Source organism: Ailuropoda melanoleuca, chromosome 12 (assembly GCF_002007445.2).
Source record: "Ailuropoda melanoleuca isolate Jingjing chromosome 12, ASM200744v2, whole genome shotgun sequence".
NCBI classification, from domain to species: Eukaryota; Metazoa; Chordata; class Mammalia; order Carnivora; family Ursidae; genus Ailuropoda; species Ailuropoda melanoleuca.
Window position 1 is genome coordinate 68,484,401 of NC_048229.1, and position 23,069 is coordinate 68,507,469.

Sequence of the window (23,069 nt, forward strand, 5' to 3'; positions counted from 1 at the left end):
TCAAATTGCTGGTGCTACCACTTCCTGACTGGGTAGCCTCTGGGCCTGATCTGCAGAGTGGAGTTGGGGGAGCTAGACTTGGCACTGCCTTCCTCCCCACTAATAGCTTAGGACACAGCCATTGCTGGCCGGTACAGTTCTGACTTCCCCAGGGGAGGGAAAACAAGGCTTGGCTCCCAAGGGGGCCATTTCAGCTAAGAAAGTGGTGGTGGCCTGCCAGGGATGGGGTCCTCCTTGCACCCTGGTCCCCATGTGGCAGCTGGAATGTCCTGCAGCTCCTGCTGGGGAAAGGGATACACTGTGGACCAGGGGCTTACCAGGTTAGGAAAGAAGAGGCAGGGACGGGGCGGCTTCTGCTCCTTCCTCACAGCCTCCTAAGCTCCTCCTTTGTTAAGGCCTTGGGCTGTGGGTAGGCTTCTGGAACTTCTCCAGCTTCTCAAGGAGAGGAGCTATAATAGCATGCCAGAAAGAGCCAGGTAGGAGGCCAGCAGGATGGGAAAAAGAAGGACTTAGAGATGAGATAGTAAGTCCTGGTCATCAGAAGGAGCAGAGCGAGTGTCTAGGAAGTTGTCAGAGAAGAAAGGAGATGCTCTGGAAGCCGTAGGGTAGCTCATTAGCCGGACATTGCCGCGCTCTGTTGCCTGGGGCGGTGGCCGCTGTCATGGGGCTGCTGGGCACGTGCCCCGTGGCTGGTCTGAATGGAGGTGTGCTGTTGGGGTGAGATACTTGCCGGATTTTGAAGACCTAGGAAACACAAAAGAATATGAAGTACTCTATGAGTGACGTGTATATTGATTTTTATATCGATCATATGTTGAAATGCTACTGTTTGGGTGTGTTAGATTCATTAAAGAGATATCATTAAAATTGTACCTGTTTCTTGTTACTTGTTAATACAAAACTTGAAAATGTGAAATTCCACAAGTGGCTCACATTATATTTCCATTAAACAGTGAGCGTGAGAGAGGAATTGATGAGGAGATTGGCTGGGAGCTTGTGTTTGCCACCCTGGACTTGTCTGTCTGTGCCTTAGTTTCCCCATCTGTGTTAGGCTCCCAAAGAATCTAGATGTTTGGATATTCTCAGAAGACCCCAGAACTTCCGGCCACATGACTCCTGGGGAAATCTCAGGGGCGGCTCCGGCCAGAGGCTCAGGGCTGCTGGGCCCTGTCACTCGCGTGCCCAGCCTCACCAGCTACCAGAGGACAGGAGTGCCCACTGTCACCCCTGAAACGAGCACCATAGGGGAATCATCAAACGCTAGTCAGTAGCAGTTCTGCTGAGCAATTACAGAGCTGAGAATGGGGCCCTATAGGAACTCACATCAAATGAGCTTCAGAGAGGCTGCGGGCGAATTAGGGAAGCACAGGCATCGAGTTCCTGCTGCAAATGAAGAATGGAGCAGCCTAGAAATACCACGCGAGACCATTTTGTAGCGGCGGGCAGCTGCGCTGCCTGGCTGGCGTCCTTGGGAAAGGCAGCCCCTGGGCTGTACCTGTCGTGATACCTTCGGGCAAAATATGGGATGACTTACCGTGGGAAGAGAGCCCCTCCCGAACGCCCGTAGGTTCTCTGCCTGTGCTGTCTCCGTCCCTGAAAACTCCAGCCTCTCCACGGGAACCATGCTTTGGGCAGAGGGCTGTGTCAGTCAGGATCCCCGTGGCACCCACCCTTCTCAGGGCCGCTCGGCAGGACTTCCGTCTGCCCGGACACCAGCGAGGCTCTGGGCCAGGAAGCCCATGCGCCGTGGGAGCAAAGCACAGTCTGAACAGGCTGCTTCTCAGAGGCAGAGGCTGCGGTGGCTCTTGCCCGACTCAGACAAGAGTGTTACAACTTCATAGGCTTCTCGACCAAGCCAAGCCCTCTGCCACACGGCCTGGAGTATGGCAAGATCTAAAGCCATGACCCCTGTCCTTACCCGAGAAAAGTTCTTCGTTTGCCTGGTGAAAACCTATTGGCGCTTCAGGGCTGTTCTCAGGGCTTTGCCCTGGACTCCTTGGAGATGGCGTTGTGTATTAGCAACAAAGGGTCTGGACTCAACGCCCTGAAGATGCTAAACAGCCTTTCAGCCCCGCGGTCTTCTGGGGCCCAGCCCGGTGACATCAGAGAGGCTTTCTCCTGGCCAGGCCAGGCTAGTGCTGGGCAAGCGGGTGGGCACACAGCAGACTGACCCTCTTCCCCCATGTGCACTTGTCACGGCTCCGGCCTTGGAAAGGAAGGAAGAAGGTTGAGGGGGTGAAACCAGCCCTCCGGGAGCCACACAAGGATAGGTGCCACCTGCCCACTCCCAGCCACTGTGCCCAGGAGAGGGGGGCGGAGCGTGGTTCTGAGTGCGGGCCAGGGTGGCGCTGCGGCCTGAGGGGAGGGGCTCCAGTGGCTTCAACGTGTGTCTCCTCCCTGATCTTGCCCACAGCACCGAAAGGGCCCCAGTCACCCTCCACCTTGATGGGATTGTGCAGGTCCTGAACTGCCACCTCAGTGACATGGCCATCGGCATGATGACCAGGATCGCCGTCCTGAAGTGGCTCTACCACCTCTATATCAAGACTCCCCGGAAGGTGAGTCCCTGGGCCCGTCAGTCCCAGAGACCCTTCCAAACTGGGGGCTGCTTCGGGGTCCACCTTGGTTTTCAGGGGCCACCTCATGCTTGGTAGGTTGTGGTCAGTGCAGTTCTAGAAAGCCCCTGGCAGCCAGAGGAGTGACGGATGCTGGAGGGGCCCGGGGACGGCGTAGGGGTGGTCTGTGCGGTGCGGTAAGACCCTGTCCACACCAAATCGAGCGGTGGAGTGGGGTGGGGGAAGCTCACGAGTGCCCCGGCTTCTCTGCTCTCCAGATGTTCCGGCACACTGACAGCCTCTTCCCCATCCTGCTGCAGACGCTATCGGATGAATCCGACGAGGTAGGTCACGTGTGCCCCCTTTCTTCTCTGCATGGCTGCCCAGCCTCCCCTTTTGAGTGGCTGATGGGACCTGGTAGATGAGACGTGCTCATTTTGTTGTTGTTCTCTTAAATCAGCATCCAAAAAATTGCTCTTTTCCTACCTGATAAGGTGCATCGCTTCCAGGGAAAGCTGTGTTTAATGCTCTTGGCTTCGGGAACAAAGACTTTCTGAGCTGGCCCTTCTCAAGAGTTCTGGGTCAATGCATCGGTGAGAACACCAGCCTCGGGGGGATCTGGCTCTTCCATAGAAGGCAGGGGGTGTGGTGGTGGGCAGCTCGGCTGTGGGTCAGGCACCTGAAGGCAAGGTCTGGCCCCACTTAGCTGCCTGACCATGAGTAAGTTACTTCACGACCCTGCACTTCCGGTTCCTTCTTTGCCCAGTGAGGCAGTAGCAGCACAGGCTGTGAGGGTGAACTGACCCTTGGAAAATGCTGAGTCCTGGGCCGCACAGTGCTGGCCTCTCTGGAGCTCTTATTCTGTTCATTTCACCCAGATTCCCTTCTGATCTCTGGTTTGAAATTGTTCCTTTAAGCTTTGCTCTGTTGGGGTCATCAAGAGGAGAAGGGAGAGGCTAGCCCAGAGAAGGGGAAGGAGACCTGGGCCCTGCGTCCTTCCACCCACTGGGGGAGGCCCCACCTGTCCCCACCTGTTCTCAGCAACGTCCATTCTGTGCAGTTAGGCTAAGGTAGTTCTTTTTCAGGACTCCCCAGCCTGCCAGCCAAAGGGCAGGATTTGCAGCTGGGTGTTGCCATCAGCCAGGGTAGCATCCCTTCTCTCCACCCATCCCAGCTCCAGGCTGCCTGGCAGATGCTGGTGGGCTGTGCCTCAACTGGCCCCTCTCCTTTCCTCTTCTGGGCTCTGGGCAGCTGTGGGCTCCAGGCAGAGGTGTGTGTGCCCTATGAGGCAGTGGGCATGTGAATCCACAGATCCCCCACACTGCCCATTGGGAACATGGGAGTGGACAAGAGCTGGGGGGACAGGGGAGAGAGACACTGCTCACAACTTCCAGTGCGTGAGGCACCTGAGGCTGGTACCAGGCTTTGTGGGACCCCAGGGTAGTTTTCCTGCAGCCTGAATTTGCCTTCTTGAACCTGAGCTGAAAAGAGATGCAGACAGGCAGATGTCCACCTCTCTGTCCTCTGAGGTACTCTGTATTTCCAGAAAAATCCAAAACAGATGGTCTGGGCATCGGCCCTTGACCCCTCCTGCCTGCCCCACTCACGTGCGCAGACGTGCGTGCGCGCGCACACACACACACACAGACACGCGCCTCTTTCCCTTCCGCTCAGCACCCCACTGCAGTATGGGGCCCAGGAGGACACAGCCCAGTTCTCCCTGAGTTAGGGGTGACTCACTGCAGTCACCGCCCTCATTTCAGTACAGAAAGGAAAAGCAGAACTTTGCTGATTGGTTCCTTCCCTAGGACTTCACTGGAAGCAGCTGAGTTTTCAATCCTTTAAATTGAGTTGTTTAATCCCATCCAGCTCTCTTTGCTCGTGATGGGTTTCTGTGTGTGTGCGCGTTTACAGGGAGCAGGAGGAGATGCAGTCCATTAAACAGCTCTGTTCGGGTTGTGGCTGTGAAAGCTCGATTTGCTGAAAGGCCAAATATTGTGGGAGCTTTGGGCATATCTTGCGGGCCCCTGCTGGGAAACGATTGCAGCTGCTCTTGGGGACAGTTGCGGGGCTGGAGGGGAGCTGTTGCCATACCAGGAGTGGAGAGTCCCTGCTTTCCATCTCTCCAGGGGAGGGAGTTGGGGACCATGATAATCAGTGGTGAGTCCTGCTTCTGCCCCATCCTGATTCTTTACCAGATCACATTCCTAAGTGTCCCCTGCCCAGTCTCTTTGGCAACCTTGAGGGCATACTGTGTACTTGACAATGGAAATACAGCCATGAACAACACAAAGTCCCCCTTCTCCTGGAGCTTCCTTTTTAGGATATCTAGAAATCATTCTCTGGTGGGTTTTCCCAATATTTCCAAACACAGCCCTGATCTCAGATCAGGGCTCCCTGAGGGTTTAAAGACCCTGAAAGCCCATTCAGTCAAATCAGACCACAGCCAGACTGGTGGAGAGAATTTAGCTACAATGTTACATCCAGCCGAGGGGCCTCAGGGCGCAGGTTATCCCATTGTTTTGGGTGATTCTTAGCAACAGCTTGTATGAAGTCATTCCTGTGCCAAGAACTGTGCTAGACCCTTGATTCATGGTATCTGGGGATCCCCTGACCATTCTGTGAGGAAGTACTATTACTTTTTCCATTTTACAGTTCAGAAAACTCAGACTGAGGGAGGTAAAGTATCTCACAACAGCTAGGAAGTGGTAAGGCCAAACTCAAAACCAGATCTTTTTGACTCCAAAGCCCATCTTCTTATTCACTCAGCCATCGTGCATGTGTTCCACCAAGTGTTGCTCTCAGCTACCCACAGCAGAACCAGATGGGAGGTGGGGAGCTTGTGTTCAGTTGTATCATCATCCCCATTTCTGGCCACCTTCTCCTGTTCCACAAGTTCTTCAGAACAGTTCTCCATGTGGTGTGGAGAGCTGTGTATATCCTGCAGAAGCTTCAGGCCCCAGCCTTTGTCCGTTTTCTTATTGATTTGTAGAAGCTCTTTGTATATTGGGGACATTCTGTTACAAATATTTTTCTCTCCTAGTATTATTGTGATAAGCTCATGTGCTCCTCACCCTTGGTGAGAGCCACTGGCCTCAGGGAACAGAGTGTGCTCAGGTGTTTGTTGATGATGCAAGAGGTGGGCACAGGGAGGGGCAGAGCCTCAGGGACACCACCATGTTCCATAGCCCCGTTGGCACTTGTCCTTGCTGGGGTGTCTTGCCTGCCATTGTTGCTGAGTTCTACTCCAGTGATACTTGGTAGTCCACGCCCTTCTGGCATCCTCAGTTGGTTCTGCTTTTCCGTCATTCAGGGTAAGTGGCTGTTCCCTCAGTATTGCCTGCTCCTTGCACGCTTTATATGAAAATCCCTTTTGTCAGAAAGAATTTGCAGGTGTCAAATTAAAATTCTTGGCACCAGAGAAGAAATCCTCCCATTAGCTAGAGATCCAATTACATGTTTTTAAGTGAAAATGCAACCCTGATTTCAACAGCATGGAATGTAGGGTGCATGCTCAGAGCTTCCTGCTGGACCCTGGTAGGGAGGTGGGCCTGCTGCTTCCCCTGCCCAGGAGATGCCAGTTGTCAGCTCCCTCTTAAGCCTGCAGCTGCCTGAGTGAGCTCCGTCCATGAGTACCAGAGGATGGCTCCTCTTGATGTCCCTGAAGGTGTGGCTGGTCCAGGAGGGGCGTTGGGACCACCCTGATTTCCCACCCCCGAGCACCACTGCCTCCCAGTCTGCATTCAGAATCCTTGGGATGTAAAGGCGGGTATGTGTTTTTATACATCTGTCGAAACCCATAGAACATACAGCACCAGGAGCGAGCCCTAAAGTAAACTGTGGACTTTGGGTGACAATGATGTGACGGTACAGGTTCACTGATTGTAACAAACGTACCACTGTGGCTAGGACTGTCGTTATAGGGGAGGCTATGTGGGGGTGTCTCTGTACCTTCTTCTCAATATTACTATAGACCTAAAACTTCTCTAAAAAAAAGTCTACTTAAAACAAAAATGCAGAACTTTAAAAAAGAAATCTCAGTCTTAGAAGAGAGCTAGAAGAATGTCTGGGGCCCCTGAGAGGAGATAGTGCCCCTGCCCCCCACCAGACAACTGGCCACCAGACCTGAACTTGCCTTCCAGCTCTCACCCTCTTCACCGGGGACCTTGGGCAAGGAGTCTGACCTCTCTGGCCTGTGAAATGGGGCTCGTGATGTCCACACTTGCCTCATAGGCCATTGTTAAAGGAGACCGCATAGAGCTCCTGGCCAGGTCCTGGCCCATGTACCTAGTACCTACCTGTCTGTCATGCCAGGGGAAACTGGCATTTCGCTGCCTGAACTCTAGTCATTTTGTAAAGCTTTCAGGCCTTTTTTTGTAGGTCTTACTCACTATGAAGTTTATTTTCAGTCTTTTAAATTTTGTTGTGATGTTAAGTAGCATCCCTTTTCGGTAATATTTTCTCCCAGGTGACAGTGCAGCTTGATGGTTTAAGAACACGGGCTTTGGGGTCAGGCAGTCCACAAGCCTGGTCCTGGCTCATCACTCAATGGCTGGTTAACCTTGATCTTGAGCAAAAGAGCTGGTCTCTCTGAGCCCCAGTTTGCTTATCTGAAAACCGAGAATAATAGGAGAAGCACCCTCCCAGGTCTGGATTCCCAGGTGAGGATAATGAGGTCATGGGTGTAGAATACACGACACGTGTGAACACGAGGTAAATCCTAGCTCCTCTGATGCTACTGTTCGTTTCTGTCAAAATGGCAAGGATACACATGGAAATCAGGAAGACAGGCTCTGTTTGTTCCCCACATCCTGCCCCAGCTTCAGCAGCAAAAGCCAGAGCAGAAGCTGGTCTCTGTCCTCTGTTTCCCTGCCTGTCTTAGGACCACACAGGCCCCCTGCAGATGGCCAGGTGGGAGGGCTTCTTTGGGGGCTCATTGGCCATCTCCAGCCATAGAAAAACCAAGGGAAGGCAGTGAGCAGCAGGACCAGCACCCCTTTCTGTACCTTCTCCCCTCCCCACCTGCCTCGTCAGCCACCCCCAGCTCCAAGTCAGTGGGCTGTGTTTGCAGCATCACAGGTGGAAGGGAGGAGCTGGGTGCCCCAGCTCCAGGGGAGAGAAGAGAAAGGGTGGCATCAGCAGGGAGCCTGCCTCAGGGCCTCTGGCTGCCACAGCCACTTGCTCAGAAGCAAGCCTCAGAGTCCATGGAGATCCAGAAGGGCTCAGCCCGCTTGGGCCTCCCGAGGCACCTGGCCCAGGCAGGGTCTTCTCACCTCTCGGAGCCAAGGTGCCCTTAACACTTTAGAGCAGAGGTTCTCAATCTGGGAGAAATGCCCCCTTCCCCTCCTCTAGGCTCAGAGGAACCGTGAAGAGAGATTGCTGAGGGGAGTTTATGGCTCACCTGGCTGACATACAAGCAGGAAAAAAAGAGTGAGCAGCACCTTTGTCAATGACAAGGCGTGGAGGGTAGGCGTGTGAGGGTGTGGCAGGTGGCAGGGGCAATTTCCAGGTCAGGAGCCAGTGTGCTGAGTGAGGAGTGTGGCCGGCAGTCCCAGGCGGTGTGGCGGGCTGGCCGTAGGCAGTACTCGAGGGCATCTCACAAAGGTCCTTCTAGCACCCCGCGAGAGCTGTAACGTACCCCAGTCCAAGGCAATCCTCAACCCCATTGCACACCTCAGGGCCATCCAGACCCATGGGGCAGGGAGCCCAGGGGCTGCTCTCACCTAGCTGCGTCCCGAGGGGAAGGGGGCCATCAGCTGTCTGTGGGTCAGTCGACCAGCTGTCCGGGCGCTCAGCTCCACACTAGCAACGTGCGCGCCGGGGAACAGACACAGCTGTCTTTGAGGGAGACGGGAGAGGATTTCATGTGTCTTCATGGTCCAGGTCCCAGGAGAAATGGGGCGGTCCTCCAGTCTCTCAAAGAGGGGAGCTTACCCAGGGCGAGCTGCATTGCCTGACAGGGAGACAGGTCAAGGCATCCGTGAGAGTTGAGCGGGGTGGCTGTTGGTGCTGCCGTTCCTGACTGGCAGCCTAAGCCCCAGCCCCGGAGCAGAGTCGGGTGAGGCCACCCTTGGCTTCCTCTGTCCTGGGAGCAGCAGCCCTGTTGTCCTGTTCTCCCCCTCTGCATCCCTCGTCCTACACTGTCCACGTAAGTGCTCCCTCAGCCTTGCTTTTCCCAGGGACTCTTGTCACTTTGGTCTGGTGGGTCGTCCACTTTAAAGGGATTTAGTTAGTGACAACAGGGCCTTCGGTGTGGGGATCTCACCCAAGGGGAGGCCCCAGACTGAGAGCATCCCCATGGGTTCCTCTTCTTACTCGCGGTCCAGGGTGACTAGGGATGCGCTCTCCTATCCCCAGGGGCGGGGGGGGGGTGCAGCTAGTGAAATCGGCCATCTCTCAGTGCCCCAGAAATGGAGGCTTCCACTTGATTAGAGCCCCTTCGTTTGAGGGCAGCTCAGAGAGCTGATGGTCTGTCCAGCACCCCTGCCGCTGGCTGCCTTTGGAATCCACAGCAGGTGCTGGGCTCAGACCCCCGCATCTGTGGAAGGAGACTGGAAGCAGGACAGGGCAGAAGGCAAAGTTCATGGGGCAGATGCCCTATTCGGAGCACATTGTTTCTATTGTGACCACTCAGACTGGCACTCTTGGACTGGTTTTCATTATCCCCAGTTTGATTTAAAAGGACATCCAAGCGTGGGGAGGATAACTTGCCTGAGCTCATACCGCCAGGAGCCAAAAGTTGGGCCTGTCTGGTTCTAGAACATCTAAAAGTACACAAGAACTGACCTCAGTGCAGAGCAGGGATCCAGGCAGGGTGGAGGCACAGCTTCATTCAGGCGGGCCCCCTCTCCCCTCTTCAGTTCTGAGCATTGAACCTTGATCTGCCCTGTTGGGCTCCTCGCCTTCCCAGGGCCCATGCAGAAGGAGTGGTGCTGGCAGCTGGGCCAGCGAGGGGCGGTGTGGGAAGTGGCCTGGAGAGGAACAGGAGGTCAGGCCTCTGCCCCGCGCTGCCCTGCTCTCCATGGGACCCGGCAAGTCGCCGGCACCTCCTCGTCTCCATCAAGTGCAGTTGGCCTGGTCTGTGTTCCTCCATCCGGCTCTGACTTTGTGTGGTCCTGACCCCACTCCCTGGAATACTAATGGGGCCTGCTCAGAGTGGACCATCTCCCATAAGAGTGGGGGATGGGGTTTGCTCCTCCTCCTGAGATCCCTGCCTCAGTTTTTCTTTCACTCCAGTTTTCATTCCATCCACTCTCCAAAACAAACAAAAACAACTCCTCCGCCCCCCTCCTGAGTCCCCAAGATTCCTTTACAGTCAGGTCACGCCATCGGGTCAGATACAAGCCAGAAAACCGAGGGGCAAGATGTTGGGGGCCAAGAACGTGGTCGTTCTTGCTGAGTCCCCCCAACCTGAGGAGGTGAGCTGGGTCCCGGCAGGGACAGCCCAAACAGGAAAGGTGTGGGCCCTTGCCTGCCATAGACTCCCCGCGCCACCACCCTGCCCCCCCGCCAGGGCCATGCTGAGGACACAGGGCACTCATCCACACAGCTCTCCCTGTGGCTGACGCCGCAGCCTCCTTTAGGGGCTTCTGAGAGAGAGTGGGAGGAGGGAGGAATGGGCAGGGAAAAGGGCAGGGGAAAACGCAGGGTTTTGCACTCACAGTCCCCAGGGACTGCCAGCCCGGACCCACAGTCCAGCAGAGGCACCAGTAGTCATCGCTAGGGGTCCTGGAAGGATTTGGCCTTCTGAAAGGAGTCCTGGCAGGAGATCATTGCTGGGGAGGAGAGAGGACCGCCTTGGTGATGGTTCCAGAATTGTGCCTGGTGAGAAGGCCGCAAGTAAAGGGGGGCCCAAGTAACTACAGCTGGCCTGGCAGCGTTCTGCTCTGGGGAGGGCAGGTCTGTGTGCCCAGAGGGTCTTTAGCATTTCTCCCCGTGTGGACTCCTTCCCCTGATGTGCAGGTGAGAACCCAAAGCTGGCACAGTAACTGGTGGACATGGGGGGCAGGGGCCTGCTACCTGGTGCCCCCAGGCTCCCGAGGAAGGAAGAGGTTGGGCTGGGAAGGGTAGAATAAGTGAGAAAGCTGGCTTCCCTAATGGAGGGCCCAGCAGCGCAGGAAGATTCCACAAAGGGAAGCCAGTTGGGGACCGCATTCCCCTGGGACAGGGCTGGCGGCTCTAGCATAGCCAAGATGCAGGGCTGAGTGGCCTGCAGGGGTGAGCACACTACCTGGCCCTGGGCCTGACTGTCTGCCCCCAGCCCACCTCCCCTTGAATTCAGGAAGTGATCGGTAATCTTACCTAGAAAGGCCAAGTCCAGTAACCCAGACATGAGCCCCCCAGTGGAGCCATCCACACGAGAGCTGATGTCAGAATCCTCTGGAGCTTTTTAAAACCCAGCTGCTTAGGCGTCAACCCAGACCTCCTGAATTGTTCTCTGAGGTCAGGCCTTGTTGCCTGGGTTCTGGTATTTTCCATTCACTTGCTGCCTGCCAGACTCTGTGCTGGACATCATCGAGTGCACATGACCTTAGCACATCTCCACAGCAACCCTCCCGGGTGGCTCCTATTGTGTCCCCCACTTCACCGAAGCAGAAACCGAGACTCAGAGAAGTGAAGTAACTTGGTCAAGACGTCAGCTTAGATGCCCCGTGAAGCCTTGTCTGTCGCACATTGCCCCTCCTGCACATCAGAGAGGTCCCCATGTGTGCATCTCAGCGTCCTGTGCCCTCAGACCCTCCCAGAGCCCTTGTCACACTTTGTGGGGACAGAGGCTGTGTCTGGCACATAGTATGTGCTCAGAAACATTTTAGGAGACAGCGATAGAAGGGGCGGTGGATGGTGAGCTGAACACCCCCCCTCAGCCAGCCCCACCCCGCTGGGCCCCAGCCCTGCCAAAGCAGACCTGCCTCCTCAGGGCAGGGTGTGCGTAGCTGGCACATACACGGGCGTTAGGCAGAGACCTGGAGGAGGGCAGGAGCCAGGGAGCCCGGCGCTGCTCTCCCGGTTGCCATGGACCGATGCCCAGAGACAGCTGGCCCCTCGGCTCATCACCTGGTAACCGAGCGCTCGCGGTGTGTGTGAACTGCTCCCTGCTGCCTGGAGCACAGCAGGCCCTTCCCTCACTCTCAGGGAGAATGTGTAGCACTGAGATGCACCCCACACCCCCGGACAGGGGCTTGGCGTGATGCAAGTGAGCGATGGCTGGCATCACCCGGAGGGAAACCCGGGGGTGAGGGGGCACACTGGGGGGACTTGGGAACTGGCCTCCACATTGTCTTACCCGGGCTGGCCTTTCTCTTCTCCTCTACCCTTCAAGGGATGGCGGCTAGAATGGTTTAAGCAGCCAGGACCCACACTGTGCTGTCACTGTTAGTGGGACTTAACAATAAGCACCAAGTGCTGGCCTTTTGCATATATAGCACAGAACTCGGCACTCAGGGAAGGATTTCAAAGTTTATTAAAAATGAAAGGAAGGGGGGAGGGGAGAAAAAGAGAGAAAGAAAAGAGGAGAAGAAAAGAAAGTTGTCTTGATCTCTATGAGCATGTGTTCAAAGTTAGGCCAAAACGAGATATAATCTTTTTTTAAGTTGCTTTTGCTTTACTGAGACCTAAAAGGTTTTTAATCAGAATGGTTTTCTCAGTGGGAAATAAAATAGGTCCAAGCCTAAGCAATCCTCTCCTGCCCCCAAATCTAAATTTTTGGCAGTGCTTTCCTTGCCTTTGCTGAAGGCAGGGCTGAGGGCCCCGCCCCCCAGGAGATGCTGAGCTTGGCCTGCTCTGACCCCATTGTAGCCAAAAGCTTTTCTGGGAATACCACCCCTTTCCCAGCCCTGGCCAAGGCCTGATTGCTGCCTTCTGCAGCTCAGGTTTACTCTTTGTCCCGGATGGGAGCCTCCAGCCCTGGTGCTGGCTGCTGCTGGGTACCTCCCTCCATAGCTCCATTGGTTGACTGCACCGGGGCCCAAGGGAGATCCCATGGCCTTCCTCGGTACCCCCAAGAGGATGCTTCCCAGGGTCAGTTCCCTGGCTGACTTAACAAGCCGCAGGAGCCATTCTGTATGTGGTGAGGGACTCGAGAGGACTGACCCGCCAGGCCTGTACCCCTTGTGAAGGAAATGGACAGACTTCTGTGTGGCAGGAAGCAGAGGGCCCCAGGGCTCCGTGGATGCCCAGCCTCAGTGCCTCCACACTTAATTTCAGCTCCACTTCCCAAGAACAAGGAGCTGCCTGACCTGACCCAGATCTCAGGCACAGCCCTGTGGCCCCATTGCTCTGGGCAGAGGCCTCAGATAGCCTTGGCAGTGGCCCACACCAGCCAGACCCTAGCTCCCAGGGCCTTCAGCCTGAATTCACCTTTCCTGCCAGCACCTAGCTGTGTCCCTTGGAAACACCCTTGCAGCTTCCTCCTGACTGGGACTGGAGAGGGCCCAGCTTGAGGATTTCCTTCCCTCCTCTCGGGGCTGGAAGGCTGAGCGAGTTGACATCTGGGGCCTAATCAGCTGACCAGGGGCCGAGCCAAACTTGTGACAAAAGTTTCTTAGAGATAAGTGGGTAGAGTGAAGTGGGAGGCCTCTCCATCCATCCCCTTGGCAGAAGCTATTCAGATCCATCCACATCTTCCATTTCCTGCCTGGTGCTGCCGGTCAGCAAGTATTCTTTCAGCATCTGCTCGGTGCTTCCCCCGGGACTTCAGAGTCGGGAGCCTTAGTAGGAGGCCAGAACGGACCCCCAGCCTAGGGAGTTGGCCTCGTTCAGCCTTGGGTCTCCAGCAGTTCCCAGGGTGGGGAAAGAGCAGCCAGGAATAGGAACAGCCAGGGAGAGTGAAAGAAGGGGGCTCTCCCACAATGAGGGGTTTTCGAGGGCTGCTCTGTGGACAAGGTGTTGGGACGGGGAGGGCCTGGCTGGACTAATAAAAAGAAGAAAACCAGCGCCATCCTAGAGATCCGGTCCTTGGCCTGCTGGAGTACAGTGGGGTGACAGCCTACGGGTGCCCCATCCGGATTGCAGCTTCCCTCCCATGCTGAAATATGCCCTTTGTTGGTGTCAAGTCACCTAGAAGCAAGGGCTTGCTCAGGAACCCTTTGGCCTCCTTGACCTTGCTCCCCAAGCCACAGAGGGTAGGCCAGCCCCTCCCTCCACCCTCCCCCCAGACCTTCCTCTCAGAGTTGCTTTGTCAGATGTTTTCCGCTCCCAGTTGTCACCGACCCTTTCACTCCACCGATGGCCAGCTCACAGCTCACCCCACTCCAGGACCGGGGACCAGCTGATGTGCCTTCCCCACCACCACTCTCCCCCCCAGCCTGTTGCCATGACAACTGCAGGCACTCCTGCCCCTGCAGAATATTGCTTTCTTGTAACCTTCTTCCTCCTCCCTCTCCCCCCACCCTCTTGCTCTCACACAAAAAGAAAGCACAAGTGTTTTATATTCATTTTGCAAAAAGCTGTGTAGCGCATACTAATCGGCGCGGCTTCCTCCTGCTTTCTTTGAGCCTTGCCTCATTCTCAGAGCCAGGACTACAGGCCAGTGTAGGCTTGGGCCCAGCCAGCCTGCTCCTTGGAAGGGAACTAACTGTTTCTAGAGGCCGAGGAGCGGACCTTTCATCCAGGCCTTGAGCCGGTACCTTGCAAGCAAGGCTGCTGAGGTCGCTGTGTCCTTGTTCCAGACCTTCTTGTCCATAGACCAAGGGGTCTCCAGGAGTGATGGAGCACCAAAACCCTGGCCTGGCGCAGAGAGTCAAAGCCAGGTTCAGCTGGAGGGCAGAGCACGGCTCCCCCTTGGTCCCTGTTGCTTCGTCCCAACACTCACCCCCACCTTAACACTGCCTCCCTGGACCACTCCTCACTTCCTGGGCAGAGGCAGAGTCCTGGCTTAGGCCTGTCAGGGTTGTTGCTCCAGAGCCTCAAGTCCAGCCCCTGGGCTGAGTGGGATTTACTGCCAGCTAGGAGAGAGCCAGCATCTGGACTGGATGCGCAAAGGAGCCCTGGAGTGGCTCCCCACACATTCCCCACTCTCTTTTCAAGCCATTCCTTGCTCTCCATTTTGGCAGCCCCTTCCTCTCCTTGCATCTAGGAGGCTGAAGGAGATGGTGATGCTCTTCTCAGACTCCCACTTGAAAGAACTGGGAGGGTGCTCTGTGTGTGTGTGTGTGCGCGCGCGCATGCACATGCAGGCCTACGAGTACACGTGGTATTGCCCCAGGCAGGGCTGTCTGTCAGACTTTTGCCAGTCCCCGGGGACCAGAGACAAATCTTTTGATATGTAAGCACTAGAGGAGTGGCTGGGATTATTGAAGGAACCTGTAGACAACATTTCCGGCTTTAATTGTGCAGTTGGAAGTATAATTTGCATTCATTTGCCATTTGGTGTTAAACTTTCCAAAATAAAAGAATTCACAATGTAAAATATGCAGTTTTGCAGGCTGCTGCTCTCCAGCGGGGCAGGAGGAGGTGGTACGAAGATCTCCGTGCAGATTCTCTTTGGTAGAGAAATGGCACCTGGAGCCCCGCACGTGTGCGTTGGTGTTCCTGCACAGTCCCTGAGTCAGGACCACTGACCAGGCTCGGCTGTGGTACCAGAAATCTCATAGCAGAAGGGGAGCTTGGAGTGTCTCCTCTAATGATGACAGCCTCGCGAGGGCGAAGCTCTGTTGGCACATATGAGCAAACAGATTCCCTGTCATCTGCAAAATCAGGGTCAGACCCCTTTGTCTGGGTCCTAGCTCTTGGTGACCTGCCCCAGCCTGTGACTTCTGCCTGATTTCTCGCCATGCCCCCCTGTTCTATAACAAAACTTCAAGTGAGGAAATTTAAAGCTCAAAGTGCCTTTATTCCACAATTCATGAAACACGCAGCAGCATCCCCATCTAGCAATAGAAAGAAGCTGTAGGAAAGGAGAGGTTTTTAAAGGCAGAAAGGGGGCGGAGAAAGAAAATTATTTGCAAAGAAAGCATTGTTTCAGGCAAGGTCACCTTTCTAAGAGGCCCGGAGGGGTCTGCCGGGAGGATTATCTCACTAGTGCTGACCAGGTAATTCCGTGTTGACTGGCTAAAGGTTGAAACTGCAGTTAGGTATTAAGTCTTGCTTCGTGGTCATGGGATTTATCCCACGTGACTCCATTTGGGGCCTGCGGTCTCCTATGTAACACCCCCCGCCCCAGCCCCATGGCCCACTCCAGCGCTAGATCAAAGCTTCAGTTCCGGGGAATGTGCCACGTGACTCGGGCTTTGTGATCATGAGGGCTTATGCTAGTTGAGAGGCTGCTTTGTGTGCCTCCCTCTACCCCTGGTTCCCTGGCGGACTGCTGCGCGGGTACTTCTGAAGCCTCTTGCTCCTCCCAAGCCAAGTTGCACATGCTCTGCATTCTAAGTGTTTGTTAACCGCCTGTCTCCCTCCCCAAGGCCACTGTCACAAGAGGCAGGGTCATCCTGTTCAGCATCACATCTCCGGTCAACACGGGCCCTGGCCCATAATGGGTGCTCAGTGGCTGCGGGGGGAGGGGTTAGAGAGGTGAAGTTAACTGATCGAAAGTCAGGACTGTCTGACCACAAAGCCCAGTGTAGCTTATTGGCCTCCGGTTTGGGGGCCAGAGCTCTGTTTGAAGAGGACTCCCCGATCCCTTGAGCAGGTCACTCTCTGCAACAGGAGACTGAAAGCAAATGAGGGCATTAATTCTAGCTGGAAGTGAGGAGAGCTTCCACCTCTGGTCTCGAGGTTCCTTGCAGCCTTGCCCCGGGGCCACTCTGGTGGTGGGGGTCTCTCACAGGCCAGCCTCTCAGGTGCTGGTGGAACTTCCCAAGCATCTTTTCTGTTAGGGGAATAAGTAACCCGCCAGAAGCCTGCTGTGGGCCACTGTGGCCCTCGTGGGGTTGTGATATAGCTGAGTGCTAACCTGGCCCCAGCTGCTCTGCACTTCCGTCACCTGCCGCGTTTGCCCACCAGGATGGGCTGCCGAGAGGATGCGTGCCTCGGCCTCACCCACACAGCCAGCCCTGCGGGGAGCACCCTGCAGCTCGGGGCTGCAGCAGGACTGGCAGATGCCAGGAGATGGAGGGATACAGGTGGCCTCTCTGAGCGCTTTCAGCCCTCCTATGAGTCAGAACCAGGCGTGAGATCGTGGGGAGTCAGGGAGCCCTGCCACTTTGGGCCGTGGGCACAGCAAGAGCGAACTGCTCTACATGTACCACTGGACTGGGATTTAGGGCGCCGATTTGGGATTTTGACTTGATTCTCTTCTCTTTTTAGATTACAATTTACCAACCATAAAATTCACCCTTTTAAAGTACACAATTTAGGGGCACCTGGCTGGCTCAGTGCATGGAGCATGCATCTCTTGAACTTGGGGTCGTGAGTTTGAGCCCCACGTTGGGTGTAGAGATGACTTAAAAAAATGAAACCTTTAAAAAAAGTAAAGCGTACAACTTAGTGGGTTTTAGTATTTTGACAAGGTTGTGCAAACATCACTATCTAATCCAGGAACATTTTTACCACCCCAAAGAGAAACCCTGTACCAATTAACAGTCACTCCCCATGTCTCCCTCCCCCAGCCCCTGGCAGCCACAAGCTACACTCTGTCTCTATGGATTTGCCTGGTCTGAACATTTCACATAAATGGAATCATCATACAATATGTGGCCTTTTGCACCTGGCTTCTCTTACTTAGCAAACGTTTTCAAGGTTCATCTGTTTTATAGCATGTATCAGAACCTCATTCCTTTTATTGCCAAATAATAGTCCCTGGCATGGATATGCCATGTTCTATTCATCCATTTATCAGTTGATATACATTTGGGTTTATGATATTATGATATAGAGTGAACAATACATATTTGGTCTTCATCCCTCGTTCTGGCACAGAGCTCCTAAAACCCTTGGAATTTCCTGAGTGGTGAAAATAATAAAGGTGACTTTTGCTAGGTTAGTGAGGTGACTTGGCTGCCCAGAAGGATGGGGGGCTGGTTGCCAGGAGAACCGACCATGTGATGAGAGCGTTTAACTTTCAATCCAGCCTTCGAGGAAGAGAGAGGGGCTGGAGGTTGAATCAGTTGACAGCAGCCAGGGTTTCATCACCTATTCCTATGTAATGAAGCCTCCATACAAACCCAAAAGTTTGGGGTTTGGAGAGCTTCTGCACTGGGGACTATGTGGAGTTTGGGGAAAGTGACGCCACAGAGAGCACGGACGCTCTGTGCCCCTTCGCACATACCGTGCCCTCCACGTCTCTTTTATTTGGCCGTTCCTGAGTTACATCTTTTTATAATAAGCCAGGGATCTAGTCAGTAAACTGTTTCCCTGAGCACCACAAGCCGCTCTAGCAAAGGAATCGAACCCAGGGAGGGTGTCGTGGGAACCTCTGCTCTATAGCTGGTCATATACGGGTGACAGCCTGGACTTGGGATTGGCATCTGATCCTGTCGTGTAGGACTGAGCCCTCACCCTGTGGGATCTGCCCCTGCTTCCAGGTAGGTGTTCCAAATTGAGTCGAATTTTAGGACACCACAGTTGGTATCAGAAAAAAACACCTCAGAATTGGTGTCAGGACCTTAGGGTTGTCTCCCTTTTCTAGCCATGACGAACACTGATGCTGTGAACGTTTCTGTGTTAAGTCTTGTGTGAACATGCTTTCGGCCCTCTGGGGTAAACACTAGGGGTGGAAGTGCCCCTGTGGGACACTGTTTAACTTTTTGAGGCACAGTTGACTGGCTTCTTGCCTCACTGTCTAATTTGAGTGAGTCATTCCCCCACCCGAGTCCCAGGTCTCCCTTCACCTCCCTGCCCTTGCAGGGACTGACTTGCTTGGACAGTTGAACATCTTGAGTGCATGGCCCATGCTCAGGCCACTCTCACCGAGCGCTACGCTGTCGCCCCCTGGGCTGTCTATTTCCCCATCACACCCCTCCCTCTGTGTCCACTTCTGCCACCATTGAAGTAGAGAGCTTCCTGGAGAGCAGATGGCCTGGGCCTCTCCGCTTCTGGGCCTAGACCTACCAGGCCCCCACCTCTTGGCCTGGGTGCAGGGGCAGCGCCCGTTCCTACCATCTGTCTAGCCTGCTTAGCAGCCACGATCTTTAGCCAACATGGATCCATCCCCTGCAGGCCCAGCAGTCAGAATGTTCCAAAATTACACGTACCTGTGCATGGAAGGGCAGGTGAGTGTGGGTCTCCCTGCCAGGCCGTAGGCAGAGGCATGTCGGACTCCCCTGCAGCCCCAGCACCCAGCACAGTGGCTGGCACCGTGGGGGTTCAGGCGGTGCTGAGAATGGGGAGCAGCGAAGGAAAGGACGCAGTTAAACGGGTGGGAGGTGACGTGTGTGTGTGTGCTGCGTCCAGCCTGGAGGAGGCCAGAGCGTGGCAGGATGGGGAACAAAACCACCGACTTGTGGGACAATTGGTGCTGAGCACGCTGTGCTGCTGGGAGAAGGCCCAGGGGCCATGGCTGGCAGAGAGGATAGCAGAAGTGACGACTGGGGCCGGGCAGGAGGACACACTGGCATGTCACTTGCATTGAGACAGGAACAACTCTGAAGCTTTTAGGAGAAGGTAGTAGCTTTGTCCTTTTTTTTTTTAGACAAAATTTGCCGTTTTAAAATATACCCAGGGGCACCTGGGTGACACAGTCGTTAAGCGTCTGCCTTCGGCTCAGGGCGTGATCCCAGCGGTCTGGGATCGAGCCCCACATCAGGCTCCTCTGCCAGGAACCTGCTTCTTCCTCTCCCACTCCCCCTGCTTGTGTTCCCTCTCTCACTGGCTGTCTCTGTCAAATAAATAAGTAAAAATCTTTAAAAAAATAAAGATAAAAAAAATAAAATATACAGTTCAGGGCACCTGGGTGGCTCAGTTGGTTAAGCGTCTGCCTTCAGCTCAGGTCATGATCCCAGGGTCCTGGGATCAAGCCTCCTGTCCGGCTCCCTGCTCAGTGGGGAGTCTGTTTCTCCCTCTTCCTCTGCCCCTTCCCACCGCTCATGCTCTCCCTCACTATCTTTCTGTCTCACTGTCTCTCAAATAAATAAAATCTTTAAAAAAAAATATGTGTATATATATATACACACACACAGTTTAGTGATTTTTAGCATATTTATAACGTTGTGTGACCATCACTACTATCTAACTCCAGAACATTTTCACCATCCCACAGAAAGCCCTGCGATAGCCTTATCTTGACTATTATCACCATATTCCAGCCAGCTGCTCTGTCATGGTGCACACGGCCCACACACCCTCCCTCCCCACTTTGGCCCCAGCCATAGGTGCTCTGTGTCGCTGCCACAGGTCCAGGACCAAAGCCTATGGTTGCCATGGTAATTCAGCTGTCCACGGTCACCGTCCATGCCCAGCAGGCATCCGCTGAGCACCGCAGACAGTCCTGGGGGCACACCTCTGCTGGGACAGGCACGTTCGTCTTCAGAGCGGAGATGCATGGAGGCGGGGAAGGGGCAGGCAGCCCTACCTGCAGTGTGGTCAGGGCCCTTCTGGGGCAGCACCCTGCTGGCTTTGACGGCAGATGAAGAGCAAGAGGAGATGGGTGCTGTGCAGGGCAGGCAGCTTTGAAGGGCATGGGGGCTTTGGGTTATGAGACAGCCCTGGGGACCCTTGTGACACACGGCATTGATTAGAGCTCACACTCATCTGTTCTCCGTGCTCAACTCTGTGTCTTCCCTGGAAGAACTCGGCAGGCAGCGTTCAGGCCTATGTATGACCATCAAGGAGGCAGCTGAGAATTGAACAACTTGTCTAGAGGTTAGGAAGTCCCCCATCTTGGAGCCCAGAGCCCTGTTCTGCATGTAGAGGGTAGCCTAGTGTCACCTCTGTAGAAGAATCTGCTCTGTAGCCTGATAGTTGGCCGAGCTTGGCCAGCACACCAGCAGTGTGGCCCAGCAGGCCCTGTTGGTCCTTCACACAGGTTAACCTTGGGGCATGGCCAGCCCAGGAGCCCTGGGACGCACACCACACAGACTGCACGCTGATGCCTGAGTCCCACGTCTTCAAGGACCTCTTAGGTCCCACTTAGGGGACTAGAGAGGAGTGGTCATGGGAAGGTTTACTCCCAGGCTTCAGACTCCAGCTTCTTTCCTCCACTTGCCGCCATGTTCTATCTGCCTGTGTTCTCTTCAGTCCGTATCTTTTGCAGAACTTCCTGAGTACTGTTACAGCCATAGTCTTGGTGGCTATTACCAGCCTGTCACCCTCCGCGGACTCCTCCCCACCCCCTGGAGGCAGCTCTCTGTCTCCAGCCACAGCTCTCCAGAGGCCCTTGTCCTTCATCCTTTGCTTTTTTCCCCCAGGTTATCCTGAAGGATCTAGAGGTGTTGGCAGAAATTGCTTCCTCTCCTGCAGGCCAGACAGATGATCCAGGCCCCCTTGATGGCCCTGACCTCCGGGTCAGCCACTCAGAACTTCAGGTGCCCACCCCTGGCAGAGCCAACCTGCTGAACACCCCTGGTAAGTGATCCCCTTCTGGTTACGGCCTCGAGGGCCCTGGGAATGCTAGTGCTCAGTCTGGTCCTAGCCCAGGTGCTCCTTTCGGCCAACCCTCTTGAGCCCCATAGCTCTGCTAGGGTGTGAGCAGTCAGAAGTTTCCTCTGCTCTCTGAGAGGCAGGCAGACCTCGCCCTCCTGCTGCTCCCCCACCCACCCATAAGAGGCCCTCACATCCCCTTTTCCTCATCTTCCTGCACCGTTCATACTTTTGAGCCATCAGCTAAATATAAAACCATCTGAGTCAGCCGATTGTCTCTTTCGCTGGGGCAGCGTCTCCCCAGTCAGGAATCAGGGGGCTTTGGAGCCTTGGGTCTCACAGGTGGAAGACTAGGCAGCCATTTCCTTCCTCACTGAGGAGCTAAAAATAGCAAACAACATGGCAGGCAGCCCAGGCAGGAGAGGGGATAATTCAAACAGGATGTTTCCGGGCAGTGCTTGGACATGAAGGTGGCCGTGGTGTCCTGGGGCTCGCCCCTCGGGGTCCTTCCAAACGGCAGGTGGCTCTCCTCCCTGGACCAGTGCAACTCCCAGCTCCTCCGTCCCAGGCAGACGCCAGTTCCCTCCAGTGACGTGATCCTGGGAAATGCCAGGGATGCAAGTTGATAGGAAAGTCCCCAGCAAATCTTGGGTGTTTGCCTGAGGTGTCTCTTTGTCTCCCAAGTGGTTCTTGACATCCATTTACAAGGTCCTAGATGGCTCCTCCTTTGATGCAGAAGCCAAATGTCAAAAAGATTGAGGACCTTGCAGCAGCAGCTTCCCTCCTCCTGCTCTAGCAGGCTGCACCCCCAAAGGCATTCTGGTACCCCGCCCCGAGAACACCTGCCGGCTGCATCCCAGGGCTGCCAGGCCAAGTCACAGAAGGCCCATGCACTGAAGCCGTCTTGCTGGTGACGTGTGAAGTCAAGGGCTCCCCCAGCTTCTGCAGTGGGGTGTCACATAGGACCCCAGGCTTCAGGCCACTGCTGCTACATGTGCTCTGCCTACAACTGATCCCAAGTGTCCAGCTGTTTCTGCCTGAAGCAAGGAAAGAGTAAGGGGCTGTGGTGGCAGCCCAGTTTCCTTCTCTTGTTTTCCCCAGGATGCAGTGGCTTCCTTGCCCAGGAGCCGTTTCCTCCTGGCAGTCAGAGGCCATGGTTGGGAGGCTCCCACATCCTGACCCTGCGACCCTCGGGGAGGTCCCCACCCTCTGTCCCACAGCCCGGGAGTCTGTTCTCCATCCTATGTCCCACATCAGTGCTCGGGGGTCAACCTGAAGTCCCTGGGACAGATGGCAAGAATGCCAGAGGTTGAGTGTGGGCACCAAGCCATGGTGTGGGGGTGGGGTCTCACTACGAGGGGAGAGGAGCCAGCAGTGAGTGGGTGAGGGTGAGAAGTGACTGCAAGAAGGGCAGAGCCAGGAGAAGGCATCCTGTAGGGCAGAGCCAGTCCTCAGATCTCCCTCCCTAGGAAGCAGTTGTCAGGAATCTTCTCTCCTCCTGGTGGGAGAAGCCAAACCTTAGGCAGCACAGCCTCGGGCAGGGGAAGGACACCTCTGTCTCCAGGATTCTGTCCCTCTACCCCTAAGGTGTTTTTTCTCTTTCTCTGGGCATCAAGAAGTTGATGACTGAAGTGCTTACTCATTAGCAGAGGGCTGGACTGGAAAATGGCCTGGGGCCCAGGTCTGCTATAGAGGGTGGGGTGTGCCCTGGGGAGGCCCAGACAGGGAGCTCCAGGAGGGGCCCTCTCCGCTGCTGGGGAGCAGGAGCTGAGGGCAGTCTCAGGTGGCTAGGTGCTCTGAACCCTGGCTCCTGGCCCCACCAAGGAGGCTGAGGTGGTGAGGATTTGCCCCAGCTCACCAGGGCTGTCGGACTGGCTCCCATCAGCCGGGGACTCACCCTGAATTCACAGAACAACACCCAAGTGTGCCAGACTGTAAAGAACACTAGGGAAGTGCCTGCAGTCAGTATCACTTCTTGCTTCAAGGATCCACAGCACCGTGGGCCACATGTGCTTAGCCTGATACTCATGTGTTCACTGCAAAGAGTGTGGGAACCACACG

General features: G+C 55.1%; 1 protein-coding gene and 1 long non-coding RNA gene across 4 annotated transcripts in view; one reads left to right on the top strand and one right to left on the bottom strand.

Moving 5' to 3' along the window:
* VAC14 (VAC14 component of PIKFYVE complex) overlaps positions 1-23,069 on the top strand; it is a 100,691-nt gene that overhangs the window by 28,144 nt on the left and 49,478 nt on the right. For all 3 annotated transcript variants that reach the window (XM_034638849.1, XM_019801491.2, XM_002920944.3), the window contains exons 11-13: positions 2,414-2,558; positions 2,834-2,899; positions 20,837-20,993. In XM_034638849.1, the coding sequence (XP_034494740.1) occupies positions 2,414-2,558; positions 2,834-2,899; positions 20,837-20,993 (368 nt within the window). The remainder of the gene's footprint in view (positions 1-2,413; positions 2,559-2,833; positions 2,900-20,836; positions 20,994-23,069) is intronic.
* On the bottom strand, positions 332-9,468 carry LOC117795216. Its single transcript, XR_004619103.1, has 3 exons — positions 9,342-9,468; positions 8,279-8,508; positions 332-744 (listed from the first exon to the last, which is right to left on the bottom strand). It is a non-coding gene; the product is annotated as an uncharacterized LOC117795216 (long non-coding RNA).